This window comes from Berghia stephanieae, chromosome 2 (genome assembly GCF_034508935.2).
Source record: "Berghia stephanieae isolate SIO BIC M18660-M18661 chromosome 2, UCSD_Bste_1.3, whole genome shotgun sequence".
Classification (NCBI taxonomy): Eukaryota; Metazoa; Mollusca; class Gastropoda; order Nudibranchia; family Aeolidiidae; genus Berghia; species Berghia stephanieae.
Genome location: NC_088361.1, coordinates 49,985,131 through 50,002,630, shown reverse-complemented (window position 1 = coordinate 50,002,630; position 17,500 = coordinate 49,985,131). Strand labels below are relative to the sequence as shown.

The window sequence follows — 17,500 nt, the reverse complement described above, 5'->3', positions numbered from 1 at the left end:
ATATTGACTTCTTATCATTATAAGATGGAAACAACACAAACACACACACACACACCCACAAATGGTCGTGCCATGCAATCCTTTTATCCTGGGGGTAAAAAAAGCAAATCAAATACCTGTTTCTTATTTCCTGAGTGATCAGTCAGAAACCGTCTGAATATCTTGTCAAAAGCCATAGCTCGGATGTAGTAGCCCCTGGAAATAAAATTAAATACAACAATTTTATTTAATGTCGAAAGACGCTTAGGTCAGGAGTAACTTATGAGAAATATCAATTTCAGGTCTTAAAATTAAATTAACGGGGAAAAAATCTGTGCTCAAGAAATTTTACCTTTTTTAAAGTTCTTAGTTTGACAAATCCCTTGCTATTTACAAAGCTAAATGAAATTGATGACATTAAAACTTTAAAACTTTGATATTTGCATTTTCATTTGAATGCTACAAGTACTATTTCTCTATTTCCTATACACAACGCATTAATCTTCATTCAGATTTGGTGGTTTTGAATAATTAAAAAGTAAAAAGAAAAAAAAAGGGATAGAAGAAAAAAAAAACAAAAAAAAAAACATTGGTCCTTTTTACCTGTGTATTAGAGGTGCTCTTCTATTTCGCTTTGCGACAAAATGATGCAAGAACTGATCATCAAAATATCCACAAGTAGATGTAGAACATTTGCTGACAATGCTGCTGTCATTTGTACCCTGGACCTAGGGTTGATGAATATCAATATTTGTAACCTTAGCTTCTTTTCTAACCATTTCATTTGAAAATAATACAGTTCAAAATAAAACAATTAAAAGTCATACTTTATACAAGTGAAATAAGTGTAAATGAAGGATTCCATCTTTAATCAAATGTAATAATGTGTAATCTATAGATAATATGTTTTAAGTAAATTGCTATCCAATTCTGCCTGCTAAAATAAGTGTAACCAACACATTAACATATGTGTAGCATGAGTCACAAGATCTGCATACCCTCAACAAGGATAATGGAACAAAGCACCTCCTTGTATTCTATGCAAAAAATACACTTATCTGCTGACACTGGTACCTAATCGTACAAACTAAATACATGACATTTAATATATATCAAATGTTTAGAATTACAAAGCCTCGTAACTAAATCTTTACATATGAGATCATATCACTGTTAGACAAACACGAAGACAATGATTTAGATAGAACCCGAAAAGCTGCCACAATTGTATAAACATTGGTGTCATTTGGTGCAAATATAAAATTAAAAACAAAATAATAAAAGAAAACTAAAAAGATAAAGAACAGCTGAAAAAAATGGCACTGACTTCAATATTAACTTTCAGTGGGCAAGAACACTTACTGATGTCTCCCTTCTCGACTTGGAACTTTTCCTGCTTTGTTCCTCCATTAAGATCAACAAACTTTGACAATCCTCTTGTAACTAAGCCTCTTGGTGAAAATAAGAACTAGAAGAACAAGACAAATGGGCGTTTTTATTTGAACATATGAAAAGCAGAAAAACATATCTCTTGCAAATTTAATTCTATTTTTTTTTCCCAATTGTAGAGCAGCTGATTCCATTTAGAGTGCATTCTTTTAGAAATAAGCTCGCATAATTTAATAAAAAAATAAATTGAATTTTCATTTAAAATGATAAATATCCCACTATTCAGTTTAATCATTCTCAATGAGCGCTTCAAAATGCTTGTTTTATTACTATTGCATTTCTTACCAATTTTATCTTCATGATATATACTATATACTAAATTGATTTTAACTATAGGTATTCTTGTTGCATTCCAAAAATTTAAAGAATGTCTGCCATAATATATGACCAGGTAAAAATTTACACCCTAGGAAAAGAGTAAAGAGTATGTTTTAAACAACACATGATCAGTGGTCCTTTGATGTCATCCATTCCATTACTGGCCACATTCATTGTTGCTTGACTTCATTCCAAGACGAAACAGTACTATTACAGTCATCAACATCAAAATGAGCTGATCTTCAAAATCCCGATCTAGTCAAGCTATATAAATATTCATCTGCCAAAGGATGAGGACAGTAATACTATAACATAAAAATTAATAAATGTTGTAGCTTTTTAAAAAGGCAAAATACCTGAAAAGTTGTTACAAATTTCTGTCTTTTTTGAAGCTCTTAGGTCATTTTTTTTGTTTCAGACAATGACAGTCAAACCATGCGGAAAATTTTGTTAAAATGATATTCTGTTTAATATTCAGACCTCTGTATATAATAGCAACAACTTTGATAGTAAGGTAATTATTTATAAATTGTCGTGAGGTAGAGCTTTAGTAGAATAGTAGTCCTTAAGAGCCATTTGGCCCAAGGAGCTGGACTTTAAACTTTAACCCGTTTTCTTTGGTGGGAAATGGATGATAGAAATTGCTTGCTACCCTTTGGATAGGATGCTAGTCTATTACAAAGTACTTTTCACCAGATCTAACAGACCCATCAACCCAATCACTGCTGGGGGGATTTAGCGGTAAGAAATCAAATATCAACTTCACCATTGCGAGTGAAGCAAGTTCTCTATCAACTGAGTTATCAGGACCTGCAAAACATAGAATTCCATTTGAATAATGAGGTGTGCCTCAAAAGGACGACCCCTCTAAAAAGCAAAGAACCAATTTTCTAAGTTTTCAGCCACATCAGATTTAGATTCACTGTGATATTTTGAAAGAGGACAGTTGTTAAATGAATAGATCCATCCAAAATTAAAGTAATTCTTTTAAAAAACTGAAATAATAATGATGACGGTGGTCTCTTAAGGGTGGAGATTTGAATTTGAAAAATTGTGTAAAAGTAAGACACTTATAGGAAGAAAAAGAAGAAGAGTAAGGAGAAGAAGAAGAGTAAGGAGAAGAAGAAGAAGAAGAAGAAGAAGAAGAAGAAGAAGAAGGTGGAGAAGAAGAAGAAGTAGTAGAAGAAGAAGTAGAAGGGGGGGGGGGAGGAGCAGGAGGAACAAGAAGAGAAAGGAAGAGGAAGTGGAGAAGGGGGTAGAGGAGGGGGAAGGGAGGTGTGGAGAAGGGGGCAGAGGGGGGATGGGAGAAGTAAGAAATAGGGAGGGTGGGGACGAAGATGACGTATCTAGCAGTGGTAGGAGGTGAAGAAGAAAAAGAAGAAAGTAGGAGGATGAAGGGTGATCAGCGGAAGGGGTCACAATGGGATGAGGAAGGGGGTAGATGATGGGGAGTCGGAGAGGAAAGAGGGGGGGGGGGGGGGGGGGGGGGGGGGAGGAGAAAGAAGGTAAGGGGGAGAGGTAGGAGGAGGAGCAGTTGAAGATGAATAGAGAAGAAGAAACTTTACATTTTTTTTACTAAATAAATATTATTGTGAGCATTGGAATTAGTTTATTAGTATCTATTTAAAGTCTAGAACTAACGTTTACAACATTTATGGAGTTTATTCTCTAGTTGAAATTGATATCAAAAGGGGATTATCTGAGTTCAATGATGACATCTGTGAGATTTGAATTGGGGTTTGGGCTGCTGGCATCGGTGACGCTCACCTCTGCCCTCCAGCTTTGATTTAATGACTGGATGTCAATTAAAATTTGGCGTTAAAATTTACTTTTGGACTTGGATTACGAAGTCCTGTCACTGACAACAGTTACGAAGCCCTGTCACTGTCAGTACTGTCGGTTGTGTTTTGTTTTCTCCTCACCACAGACTATAACGTTCCTCACAGTCACGGCTTCTTAAAATTCGACACTTTGTATGAATCCAATGATTCAATGAGCAGATACCATAATATAGGTATGTTTCTTTGGAATCTTTGCCAGTCAATGAAAAGAAGGCGAAGTTGAAATGGAAAGATCACAATAATTTTCACTGTTTTCATAAAACGAAATTAATTTTCGACGATTGTCAACATGTAAATAAAACGGAACTGTGTTTTCAGTCCACCAGTGGACTGAAAACACAGCTGTGTATTCAGCCCACCGAAAGGACCAAATATCGTCTTGACTTACCTTAATCGATACTGACGATATTGATACTGAGCCTATTATAGGCATCATCAGAAATGGACAGGCATAAAATTTATGGCAATTCAACGGCTTAATAAAATAATTTACAGCGTTTTATTAACTTTCGGAAAATCTTGATTGATAGTTGTTCGAAACCGGGCGCTTGAAAATAGATCTCAATTCTCGAAACCGATTTATCAAACATTGACGAGACAACCTCTTCACTTCAAAGCAATACGGATTCATGTCTGGAAGATCAACAACATTGCAACTATTACGAGTCATGGATGAATGGACTGATGCATTAGACCAAGGAGCATCTATAGACTGCATCTATATGGATTATAAAAAGGCATTTGACACTGTGCCGCACCAAAGACTAGTAAGCAAGTTAATTACATATGGTATTGGACCAGAAATGATAGAATAGATAGAGAAGTATTTGAAGGGAAGGAAACAGCAAGTAACGATAAATGATGCATGCTCTGAGTGGAAAGAGGTGACCTCTGGAATCCCGCAGGGATCAGTTTTGGGTTCTCTGCTTTTCGCAATTTTCATCAATGATCTACCAGATACCGCAGAATCTTATGTATATATGTTTGCAGATGATACAAAAATATTCAATATCATACAAACAGCAGATCATATGCACACATTGCAAGAGGATCTAGGCAAACTCGCATCGTGGAGTGATAGGTGGTTGCTAAGATTTCATCCTGATAAGTGCAAACATATGCACATTGGAAACCTAAATCCAGATGAAAGCTTCAGATATAATCTAATGGGAAATGAACTTGAGTTGGTGGATGAAGAAAAAGATATTGGAGTTATCATCGATAATGAACTAAGCTTTGAAAAGCACATCAACGAGAAAGTGAAAAAGGCAACTGCAATGTTTTCAACAATTCGCCGAATATTTCAATACCTAAATGAAGATACTTTCATTCCACTGTACAAAGCACTAGTGCGAACACACTTGGAATATGCCAGCTCAGTCTGGGCACCATTCAAAACTAAACACATCGAGCTTATAGAAGGGGTCCAAAGAAGAGCTACCAAGCAGCTCCCAAGTATGAAAGGGATGACATACGAAGAGAGATTAAGAAAACTGAAATTACCAACACTAAGTTATAGAAGAATAAGAGGTGACATGATAGAAGTGTACAAAATGTTAAATGGAAAGTATGACCAAAAAGCTGGTAACCTACTTAAACCCTGGCACGAGCACCCCCTGAGGACAGGAACAAGGGGCACTTCTAAGAAACTTTTCACACAAAGGGCCAGACTAGATGTGCGCAAGCATAGTTTCGGTGTTAGAGTGGTTCAAGTGTGGAACAGTCTACCAGAAAAAGTTGTCAGTGCTGATTCAATTAACACATTCAAGAACAGACTGGATAGCTATTGGAAAAACCAAGAAATCTACTATGATTACAAGACTAGCATCACATCCTGTCTTCTCGGTAATCGAAAACCGGAAGAAACAAAGATGACACCTGAGTCCAGCGAAGAGGATCTTTGATAACCTGTGCTGGAAATCATCTCTAAGTATATCTAAGTATGGACTGAATACACAGCTGTGTATTCAGCTCACTATTGGACGGAAAACACAGTTTCAAATAAAACTAACATTCTCTCCTTTTTTTTTACAAAACGTGAAATTCATATTATAAAAGTATTTAATAAAAAACTATAAAATAATTACCCTCTATAAATAAGATTTTCATTGAAAGTTTGATTTAAAATCATAATTTGAGTTTAAGATATGATTTTGATGCAATATTATTGTATTGTTTTGTTTCCTCTTGAAGACAAACGGTTTTTGTTTTCTCCTTTTAGCTGTTGCTAACTACAACAAAGATGGCGGATCCATTATACTTGGAAGAGGGGAACTCTGTATGTTCAACTCCTAGCGAGCATCGCGCTTATCATAAAGCAGAACAAGAACTACAAGACCATATTCTCGATGTATATGGGTCATCTGGTGGAAATGATGACCTGTTCAGGTGATTGTCAGAAATATGCTTACCGTTTTTGTACCTGATCAATTTGGTGTCTGGATGAATCGTCTTGACTTGAACTTGAACGATGATGATGAGTAGTCTGAGTCTGAGTAGAGAGCAAGGAGAGGAGGAGCGTTTAGAGTCCAGAGAGTACTTGTTCACTTGTTCACTTGTTCTTTTGGTCCACTAATTCTTTTTACGAGATAGATAGAGAGAGAGAGAAAGGAAAAATAGGAAGATAGATGAAGAATGCGCACCTCTTTATTGGCATTGGTGGAGACTTCAACTTCCCAGGATGGAACTGGAACTCTATGAAATTAAAAGAAAAATGCCCATTTCCAAACCTACACCTTAACTTCGTGGATATTGTTTACGACCATGGACTACAACAGATAATCGATGAACCCACGAGGGGAGAAAATACACTAGACTTAGTCCTTACCAACTCACCACAACTAATACCAAGGGTGGAAATCATTCCAGGCCTCTCAGACCGTGATATAACTGCGAGTTTAGCCTCAATACAACAAAAAAAGGCTCAACCTATTAGAGATTTTCCCCTCTACGCCAAGGCAAACTGGGAAAACTTAAGAAATTCTGCAAAAAATATCAGCCTGAATATTCTCACCAATGAATATAAGTCCACAACTGAAGACCTATGGTGCAACTTCAAAAACGCATTACTGGAAGCCGTCAAGGAGTTCATACCTCACAAAACCACCAAAAGCAAGACCAGCATGCCATGGATAACATCAAATTTAAAAAGAATGATTGCAAAGAAGAATCGCCTGTACAGAAAAATGAAAAAGTCTGGTGATGAAAAACTAACAACAGAAATTCGCATCCTGAAGCAGACAATACAGCGCGAAATGAGACGTAGTTACTGGTCTCACCTCAAAGGCATCTTAAGCGATGAAAATGAAAATAAATCACAAAATAATAAAAAGATTTTGGTCATATATAAAAAAACAAAAATCTAATAATGTTGGCATAGCACCACTAAAAAAGGAAGGACATCTCATTTCAGACCCCAAAGAGCAGGCAGAGATCCTTAACAAACAGTTCCAATCTGTCTTCAGTGAGGGAAAAGAATTTTCAAATGAAGAGTTCCTTAACAAGACATCAATGAAGACCACCAACACTCCTATAATGAATGACATGACCATCACAGAAGAAGGAGTAATTAAACTACTACTTAAACTTAACCCCCACAAAGCCAGTGGTCCTGACAACCTATCCCCCCCGCATCTTAAAAGAATTGGCTCCAGAACTTGCCCCAGGCATCACAGCCATCTTCAAGTCCTCCTTGGCTTCAGGTGTAATACCATCAGATTGGAGGAATGCCAATGTAACACCCGTTTTTAAGAAAGGAGAACACTACGACCCGGCAAATTATAGGCCCATCTCCTTGACATGCATCATCTGCAAACTAATGAAACACATCATCGTCAGCAACATCATGAACCACTTTGAACAACACAATGTACTAACCGAATACCAACACGGTTTCAGACGTTTGCGATCTTGCGAAACCCAACTGCTGGAATTTACGGAAGAGCTGACAACCAATCTGGAGAAGGGACTCCATACAGACGTCCTTATCATGGACTTTGCCAAAGCCTTTGACCGTGTGAATCACAGCCTACTTATGCACAAGATCTGTTGTTACGGCATACAGTGCACAACCTAAACATGGATTAGTAACTTCCTACATGACCGCCAGCAAGCTGTTATTGTTAATGGATGTCGCTCGACTGAAGTACCTGTTAGATCGGGTGTCCCTCAGGGATCTGTCTTAGGACCCTGTCTATTCTTGGCATACATTAATGACCTGCCACTTAATCTAACCACAACAGCCAGACTCTTTGCAGACGATACAGCACTGACAGTGACAAACTGCAAGCGTATCTGCGTCAACTAGAAATATGGGAAGAAAGCTGGGATATGAAGTTCCACCCAGCGAAGTGCGAATCAATGTCCATAACAAGATCAAAAACACCCAGGATAACTGAATACCACTTACATGGACATACATTGTTTGTATGAAAAAAGACCTAACATGGGATGAGCATATTAACAAGATCACAAGTAAGGCAAACAAAACACTGGGATTTTTAAGGCGTAACCTAAAAATTAGCTCCTCGAAAATCAAGGAAAAGGCATACAAAACATTTGTAAGACCTGTTCTGGAATATGCTTCCACTGTTTGGGATCCCCACACCCAAAAATACGTCTCAAAAATAGAATCAGTGCAAAGAAGAGCTGCACGCTACATCCTGAACAGACATCACAACACCTCAAGTGTATCAGACATGCTAGAAAAACTACAGTGGCCAAAATTAGAACACCGCAGAAAAGCAGCAAGATTAACAATGCTATTTAAGATCAAGCACCACCTTGCTGAATGCCCAGTCATCAAGAAAAAACTAATTCCAGCACCTTTGAGACAGAGAAGAGGTAACAACAACCAATACAGCCTCATAACACACAGAACACAATACCGTGGTTTTTCCTTCTTGCCGCGTACGGTCAGAGACTGGAACCAGCTTGACGCTAATGTGACCGAAGCCACTACAATTGATGCTTTTGTGGCAAGTTGCTATGCCAATACTTAGACCTTACACAAACCATCACTGACCAATGTTGACGACCCCTGAATGTCCCTGGAAATTGATTTTAGACTAAAGATTATAAACAAGGAATACAGAGAGATTAGAAAGCAGTTTCATACTTGCCATAATAATCAACCAATTAATTTTGGGCAATCAAAGGAAGAAGAAGATAGATAGATAGATAGATAGGGTGTGTGAGAGAGAGAGAGAGAGAGAGAGAGAGAGAGAGAGAGAGACAAAGAGAGAGAGAGACAAAGAGAGAGAGAGAGAGAGAGAGAGAGAGAGAGAGAGAGAGAGAGAGAGAGAGAGAGAGAGAATAGAAACGACATGCCATAATTACACTTATACTTATACCACATAACAATAACAGTAACAATCGGTGTTAATATCACAACGCTCACTACATTCCCCATAACTTACAAACATAGCTTGCTATATAAAATATTATTCACAATGCTAATACCTTATCTATATATTGGCTTTAAAATCTAAAAGGCATTTGTTCTTTCTAAACTCCCAAATATTTGTATATGAATCTATAATGAATTATAGCCAATTGGAAACGACAAACTCTTCCTCCACTTCTTGTAAAAAGAAAATAAAGAAATCTTGAGTGAAACGCCATGTCATTTAATGGAAAGAAATAGACGGGTTATCCGTCCCAGTAGGCTTTCACTCCTCCCAAAGTACTATACTATTGAGCATCACTACTGATTTAGTTTACTATCTCTACTCTAGGATTAGGATGTAGACAAGTTTAGAAAATACTGTAATTTACTAGAATCCAGGCCTTGCTATTACGTCAAAAGTTATGCTTGTTCACGACGATAAAGATCGGTTTCCATAAAGTTTGTTGTTTTTATTTTTGTAGTTGTTTTATTAGGTTTCTTTTTTCTTCTCATTGTTCTTTTTAAATAAGTATTTATTTATTTTTTGTATATTTTTTAAAGGGTGTTTCTGTGCTTTGTTTTTATATTTTAAAAATGATCTCCTTCATTCCTTTTCTTTTTTATGGCATTAACCTACTTGATTAAAAAAAAAACCACAAAAAAACTTGTTACGCTTATGCATAAAAAGCAGCTAGAACAATATGAAAGAAAGGCATAGTTCTACCGTAACCTAAACATAATAATCCTTTCCAGAGACCATTTTTAAAAACGAAACAATCAACTCCTTTTATATGGCCCTCTACTCAATCCAGCATTGTGTATTGAACCAGAGATTGAATAATATTTCAAATGATCAGAATTTTACATTCACATTATTTTTTATCCCTTCAATAAAAGCTGATCTATTTTACTTCTTAGATGAAAATAATTCAATTAAAATTACACTTTCAGCGTCTGGTTCACCCCAACATAATGTCAATTACTAGATTTAGCTGTGTGTCGTGTATTTTATGCCAGTCTGAAGTGCAGATTAATGAAGTTACACACCAGTTACCCTTACACTGTTGCCAGATCTATGGAGGCAATATTTGTAAGTGTAACTAAGAAATACTGAAATATCAACCTGTGCCATTGCAATATTGATCTTATATATTATTATTATTATTATTATTATTATTATTATTATTATTATTATTATTATTATTATTATTATTATTATTATTATTATTATTATTATTATTATTATTATTATTATTATTATTATTATTATTATTATTCTTACTTATTATTCTTTCTCAGGCCTGCGCTGGCAGACAATGCCAAGATTGGATTTTTCAGTCTTGACAGAGCCTGTCAGACAGAAGTCACAGAGATTGTTGACTTGAAAGAAATGACAGAAGTCCTACAAATTCTATTGCAGGTTTGGGCATCTTTTCCATTCGAGTAATTTTTAAAAATTCATTTTTCACGAGAAACGTGGTATATAGATATGACAAATATGTGACTGTATGTCGACTCTATTAAAAGAGACTTGTCCACTTCCACTGTTCGTCCCCCTCCTCTTTCCATTCCTTACTTAAAGAGTCATGGTCATCTACTCTTTCTGTCATTGACTTTAAAATATTATCACGAGAGCCTTAAATTCCATACAGTTAGATCCGGTAAGTTTGAATGCCACTTAATCAGCATCAATTTTAATGGAATAATCTATCTAGCCGGATTTTTTTTTTCTGTATAATTGCTACAGTGTACCTGTTAATTGAAGTACACACTGGTTTGTTAGAAGGTTTTTAGAGTTTAATAATCCTTTTTTTATTTCTGCTCTTTTTTTATAGTTAACCCTAAACAAAAAATGTATTTTTTAATGGCAATAATAACGGTATTACTGTAGGATCACAATCAACAAAATACCATAGAGTCAATTTGCAATAATTCCTTTTTATCCAATTTCTAGATCTAGACTTGACATCTTAGGGAGCAACAAATATATAAAAAGAGCACATGAAGGGATGCAAACAATTGTTTGATTTTGATGAGCATGCCATATTGGGTGGAGTTGTATAATGTTGTAACCGATGGTGGAGCAGATTTCATGTGTCTTTGATTTATATTAGATGTCAAAGGGTTATGAGTATAATGACAGTTTCCTATTTATGTGCTCATCAGATGGTCACTCAATCTCTTTCAATTTGGCATTACTGCATCCAATTTTGAATAATAGGAAAATGTCAAAATTTTAGACAAGCAAGTGAAATGAAGCACAGTATAATTTTTATTGCATTTACTACAATGCTATATGGGCAAATAGAGTTACTACATGTATGTGAAGGCTTGACAGGTTATTCCGATTACGAGGGCCAACGTGGAATTGGTAAATTGGTTGCTACTTAATTGGAACAAGTTCTGTATACTAGCAATGCTCTAATTAAGTGTATTCATCTTTTTTATTGTTGTGACTCGTTTTTGCAACATGAAAGAAATCAAGGGAAGAATGACATATTTACTGAATGAAGATTTTAATCTATCACCTTGTATATCTACAGATCAAAAATGCATATCATTTGTTTTCTCACAAAGCAATAAGTGAACAATTCTTAACATCTATGTATGTTTCATTTCAGGATGTTGCTAATTTACGAAGAGACATCAATTTTACAAAGCATGTTATGCAAGCTGATCATGACTCCAAACTTCAAGAAAAGTCCCTAGAACTGTAAGACCTTATACAAAATTAGTAATATATTCATTATCAATAAGTTTTAAACATAATGAAAAGTTATCTTAGTCTTACTACCAGTTTGCATAGAGCCCACATTATTTTTTGTAGCGGGAGAGAGGCTTGTAACAATTTGTATTCGAAGTGGCAATTTGGACTCGAGTCTGAATTGTCTCCCACGGCTATTCAGACTCAAACTTTAATGTTCATGCGCAAACAGAAGGGAGGGCGACACAATGTGGGCAGTAGGCAGAGGGTGGGAGTGATAAAGAACTAGAAAAAGAGCTCGCCCATATCACACTGACTCAGCTCAAACCCTTATCTTGGACTGATTACTGCCAGTCTCACACTATCAGAATATGTAATTTTATAATTATTTATTTTTGTCCTGATTTTATTTGGAGTTTTAACTCTTTTCTTTTTAATTTCTGTCTGGATTTCCAATTGATCCAGAATTGTGTCTTTCTCGTCATATAAAGCGGGTTTAGACTATCTGCTGATAGTTTTGATTTGCATTAATTTTTTTGTAATTATCAATAATTAAAATATTTAATAAAACAAAACAAAAAAAAGGAAAAAACAAACAACAAATAAACAAGCAAAAACTATACTGCCACAGAAGACTATTCAGACTGAGTCTGAATGATCAGTTGATTGCACATGTGCATTGGGATTTGAGCCCGAATAGCCACAGGAGACTATTCAGACTCGAGTCCGAATAGCTGCAGCCATTTGTACTGCCTTATTTCTAAAGTCCTAGATCAGACCACTGATATCTTGGCAAGGGTTGGAGAAAGAAATTAAAATTAAGAAAAAACACCAAAAATACAATTCAAACAGTGATTAATATTTCTTAAAGTTCTTTCATGTTCTTGATTTCTTATTCAATGAATTAACAATTTATTTTTTCCTTTTTCTTTTTTCTTTTTAGTTATTGCCGGATAAATGAAAAAGTTGTTGAATTGGAAAAAATGCACCAAGACGTAACTATTTTTTTTAAAAAACTTCTTTGTTTTAATATTTCATTTACGTGCATATATTTTTTTTTATTGCAATACTTCAAAAGTCTTATTTGCTAATGAGAAATATATTTTAAGTCATTCTCTATATGACCGTAAGACTTGATTTTATTCAGTTTTAATAACTGTTTTTTTTAAAAACAAGTACCACATTGAATCTTTAATATTATTATTTTTTTGTAATTGAGTTAAGCTATCAAACTTCCCAACTCAAATAGACGATTTTCACCAACCCACAGTTCTGTTCAAAGTCTGACTTTAAAAGAGCTTAATCTTATTTATTATAAATTCTCAATTTTTATTCAATATTTTCCAATAATACCAGTCCATTAAATAATTCTTCAATTTATAATTTTCTTCTGTTCAAATCAATTTCAGAGGGTTAATTCTTTACGAAAGGCTTTTAGACAGCAGCTAGCTGATGCCATTTCCAGACTTTCAGTACATTTTTCTGTGAGTATTATGACTACTAAGGGTCTAAATGACTTAGGTATTGTTCTGGTTTCTCTGTCAAAAGGTACTTAGTTTGAATCATAGGGTACAGAAAGCTAGCAAAAATAATTTATATTAAAACTGTATAATTTGATCAGCTCTGATTCTACTTCAGTTCTAGGATCAAGAATCTTGATGGACAAGAAATTGCAGACTCTGTGCACACACTGAGGAACCCTAAACTGTTAGATATTCAGAACAATAGGTCATAAGGACGATAATTTTATCATTTACTGGGTTGAATATTAGTTGTTTTTTAAAGTAAAAAACGAGTTTTAAAGTGCAACATCCACTTAACATGCTCAAAGCACTTTACAAAGGGATCCCTAGCCAACAGCTATTCTTAATATGGAGGACGAATTACGAAATTAGGTGAAATTACACATTTTTACACCCCAGTATGGTGGGAGAATGTGAGTAAAGAGCCTTTTCCAAGGATTGAAACAGCGCCGCTCAGAAGGGGACTCGAAAACAGGACCTTCCGATCCAAAGGCAAGTGTCATACCACTAGACCACATAGCCACACGGTTAAATGTGATGCTACACTGTTATAGTGAAAGGCTTCATGAATAGGAGAAAAAAAATTAATTCAAAGTTTCTTGAAAAATTATAGTCCTTTCTCCACTTCTCCTATTTGTTTTTCTCACAGCACGTGGTGTTTTATTGAAATGTTATAACGTTTTGATACAATGGTCAATTTTTATTTTTAAAGAAAAATCTTCAATCTAAGATGGTAAGAGAGCGCACAAAACAAAAAAGTGATTTGGCCAGCAAGGAAGAGAAGTACCGAGAAATGCAAGCAACAATTCTTAGAAACGAAGGAGTGATTCAAATGCTTAAGGCACAGATTCAACAACAGCAGATGAGACAACAAGAAAGGGAGGATGAGAGATTTATGGAGAGGAGGTTTACACTTGATGAGAGTTCTGTAAGTATACCACCATCTTTTTCGTAGTCCTCATCATCATCATCATCATCATCATCATCATCATCATCATCATCATCATCATCATCATCATCATCATCATCATCATCATCATCATCATTATCAGTATCGACACCACATATTTAAACTGTAACAGTAGCAGTACTACCCTAATCAATATCAAATAGTCATCACTATATATCCATATGTATTCAAAATTTGTATATACAACACTTAATACATATATATATATATAATTTTTTTTTTCTTACATGTATTTCCTTTAGTCAACATTTAGGGCTTGATAATTTCACTATCATTTGCTGTCTACAACTGAGTTTGTATTCTAAACCCATTAAATTCTATTTATTGCAAAGACTTGTTTACAAGGAATAGGAGAATCTAAAAACTAGTCAGAATTGTATAGGTCTCCATATGCATATATGAATTGAAGAAACCAGTCGGAAGAGATTGTTCATTGAATTGTGCAAGACTTTTTGATTGATACCAATCGTTGCTTTAGTCATTTAAAACGTGACCAACAGTTCGGTTTCTGTTGCCATGAAATCACTGTCATCTTGCTTACATTCTTACCTCATCAACTCATCTACTCTATGGCACGGATTTTTTAACCAAAAATACAAACGACTCTAATCAGAAAAAGCCAAATGACTGGCATCTTCTGCTGACATTGAAATTAATGAAGTTAACTTGAAAAGTGCATGTTTTGATAAAACCACTTTTCAATTACTAGTGATATTTAAAACGAGGAAACAATTATTGGATGTTACTTTCACACTGGGTGGGGTTCCTACCTCCCATAGTGGGCAGGGAGGTACTTATTGTGTCTTCTATCCCCCTATATTGTTTTCCAACTTGCATTCTGTCTTTGTCTTGGAATGAGATTGCTTGGTTTTGTCCTGGCCCTGGTCGGGTCCTGGCTGGGAGGAAGACAGTCAAATGCATAGTTATTGTTTTGGGAGATGATATTTTTTTCCTTGTAAATCATCTCTCTGTTATGTATTATTATATTTGTTATAATTTATAATGTAAGCATTTGAGTGTGTTCCTCTTAGTGGGGGCCGTGCATGTGTCCGGATGAGACTTATTGGTGATCTCAAACTAAGTACATTGAAGATATGCTCTTGGAATCTACATCTGATCCCTATTTGTTCCCAGTTCCCCTTTGTCTTACTTTTTCTTGGATGCTTTAATTGTAATTCTAGAACTTTTTACTACCCCATTTTCTTCCTTTTTACTGGCGCTGATATAACCTAAATGTGTTGCAAGCGCCGTAAAACCCTTAAAAACAAAAACAAACATTACTTTCACAAAATTTTAATAAAATCTTTTGTCATTTTAAAAATTATTATTATTATTATTATTATTATTATTATTATTATTATTATTATTATTATTATTATTATTATTATTATTATTATTATTATTATTATTATTATTATTATTATTATTATTATTATTATTATATTATCATTATTATTATTATTATTATTATTATTATTATTATTATTATTATTATTATTATTATTATAATTATTATTATTATTATTATTATTATTCCTATTACTATTATTACCATTCTAATTAAGTACTTTGGTCTGAATTTTAAGGTAGAATTCAAAATTACGCTTTGTATTTTCTACACCTCGGGTTTCTTTTCCTTTTGGAATCAAATGAAACGAACATTTATGATAAGAGCAATTCATGGCATTTATTGGTTTTCTCCACACAGATAGCCTACCTATATTATTGCTCTTCCTCAATACATATCTATTCACTCAATCACATGCTATATTCCATCCAATTGGCAAAATAATTATTATTTGAGATGAAAACATTGAAATGCATTCAACATGTCAATTTTTCATCATAAATTACGTTAAACGGTTAGAATAAAAATACAGTTTAAGATAAGATGGGTGAAAATCAATTTCAAATGAACTCTTGAAATTAAATTTTAAAACCTTTTCTAGTCCAAAAGCAAGACATCACAAGGGTCTGGATCGCCTCTAATGGTAAAATCTTCATAAATGTGGACTGAGTTTTGTGGTGATCACCATTCACGAAAACGCTATTTCACCTTTTCTCATTTTGATATCGACTCTATTGCATTCAACATGAATGAAAATTAGAACAGATTTGTTCGACTACCCATTCATGTGAATATGTAAACATCTGAAAAAGTGTGTTTGAATCCGTTCCAGGCAAAGCAAGAAAGAAAAATACAAGAGAATAACCATCCCCAAAAATTAGTCTTCTTCTACTGGGGATCAAACCTCACACTGCAGTAATCAGAAGGTCTGAGGTTCGATCCTCAGTTGAGGAAGACTGATTTTTGGGATGATTTTTTGTTTTTTTTGTATTGTATTTTTCTTTCTTGCTTTGTCTAGCACTCTTTCATACATAGTTTTTTAGATCTTTATCTTACACCAATGCCTTCTCCATAATTTCTCAGTGTGAATACATGAGACTTAAAACAGTGTTGTTCTAACCCATTGGTAAAGGACCTAAGACTGGTGATAGTTTGATACCGTACTTACATTGGAGGATTGTAGTTTTAATTATTTTTCCTTAACGTCCGACAGATAATTCCATTTGGCTAGTTTTAGACATTCTTCTTTTTTTTTTTTTTTTTTTTTTTTTTTTGGGGGGGGGGGGGGGGGGGGGATAGATAAAGATATATGGTTAATGGCAACTATTTGAAAAGCACACTTTCAATAATGATTGGGTAGTTGAGTTTTTTGATTTAACAGAAAGTATTGGCGGTAGATTGGCATCCCATATAAAGGGTAGCAATTTAATAAATTATTCTGGAACATCTTTAAGTGTCGATTTTTGTTGTGAGAGGTTCTCTTTCTTTCTTTCTTCCTTCCTTCCTTTCTTTCTTTCTTTTTTTTCTTTCTTTCTTTCTTTCTTTTTTTCTGTGTGTCTTTCTGAGATCTACTCAGCTATCATTCTTTCTTTTTCTCTTTCTCTCTGCCTTTATTTTTTAGAATTTGGAACATTTTTATTTTTTTTATTAAATGTTTATTTGTTTGTTCTTTATTCTTTCTCTCTCCCCCCCCCCCCCCTTTTCCCTCTTTTTCACTGCCTTTCTTTCTATTTTCTTTAAAGAAATAGATATATAAATCTACTAACAGTGGGAGATTTGAATGTTTGGTCTTACTACAATATATGTTTAGCAATTTTTTAAATTTCACATAACCTGCAGAATCATTGACCCATAATATACTTATCAGTATTGCCTTGACTAAATGCGTGATGTATTTTGCAAGTTTTTATTTTTCTAGGATTGATTGTATTGCCTTGTTGATAATCTCAATTAAGACTGCGTGTAATGTATATCCTGTATAC

At 34.5% G+C, this 17,500-nt stretch overlaps 2 protein-coding genes across 6 annotated transcripts in view; one reads left to right on the top strand and one right to left on the bottom strand.

Annotated features, from left to right (window-relative positions):
• Positions 1-3,850, bottom strand: part of LOC144965092 (tRNA wybutosine-synthesizing protein 4-like) — a 47,311-nt gene extending 43,461 nt beyond the window's left edge. The window contains exons 1-4 of one of the 2 annotated variants that reach the window (XM_078900014.1): positions 3,669-3,850; positions 1,342-1,447; positions 583-707; positions 117-195 (exon numbers count right to left, since the gene is read on the bottom strand). In XM_078900014.1, the coding sequence (XP_078756140.1) occupies positions 117-195; positions 583-707; positions 1,342-1,389 (252 nt within the window). In that variant the 5' untranslated portion in view covers positions 1,390-1,447; positions 3,669-3,850. Of the gene's footprint in view, positions 1-116; positions 196-582; positions 708-1,341; positions 1,448-3,575 lie in introns of both variants that reach the window. The other variant, XM_078900015.1, reaches the window with a different exon arrangement.
• Positions 3,851-4,240: 390 nt separating this feature from the next.
• Positions 4,241-17,500, top strand: part of LOC144965094 (uncharacterized) — a 33,836-nt gene continuing 20,576 nt past the window's right edge. For 2 of the 4 annotated variants that reach the window (XM_078900018.1, XM_078900017.1), the window contains exons 1-8: positions 4,241-4,354; positions 5,809-5,975; positions 10,273-10,393; positions 11,595-11,686; positions 12,621-12,672; positions 13,087-13,161; positions 13,913-14,128; positions 16,120-16,161. In XM_078900018.1, coding sequence (XP_078756144.1) covers positions 4,256-4,354; positions 5,809-5,975; positions 10,273-10,393; positions 11,595-11,686; positions 12,621-12,672; positions 13,087-13,161; positions 13,913-14,128; positions 16,120-16,161 — 864 coding nt within the window. In that variant the 5' untranslated portion in view covers positions 4,241-4,255. The remainder of the gene's footprint in view (positions 4,355-5,808; positions 5,976-10,272; positions 10,394-11,594; positions 11,687-12,620; positions 12,673-13,086; positions 13,162-13,912; positions 14,129-16,119; positions 16,162-17,500) is intronic. The other 2 variants (XM_078900020.1, XM_078900019.1) reach the window with 1 other exon arrangement.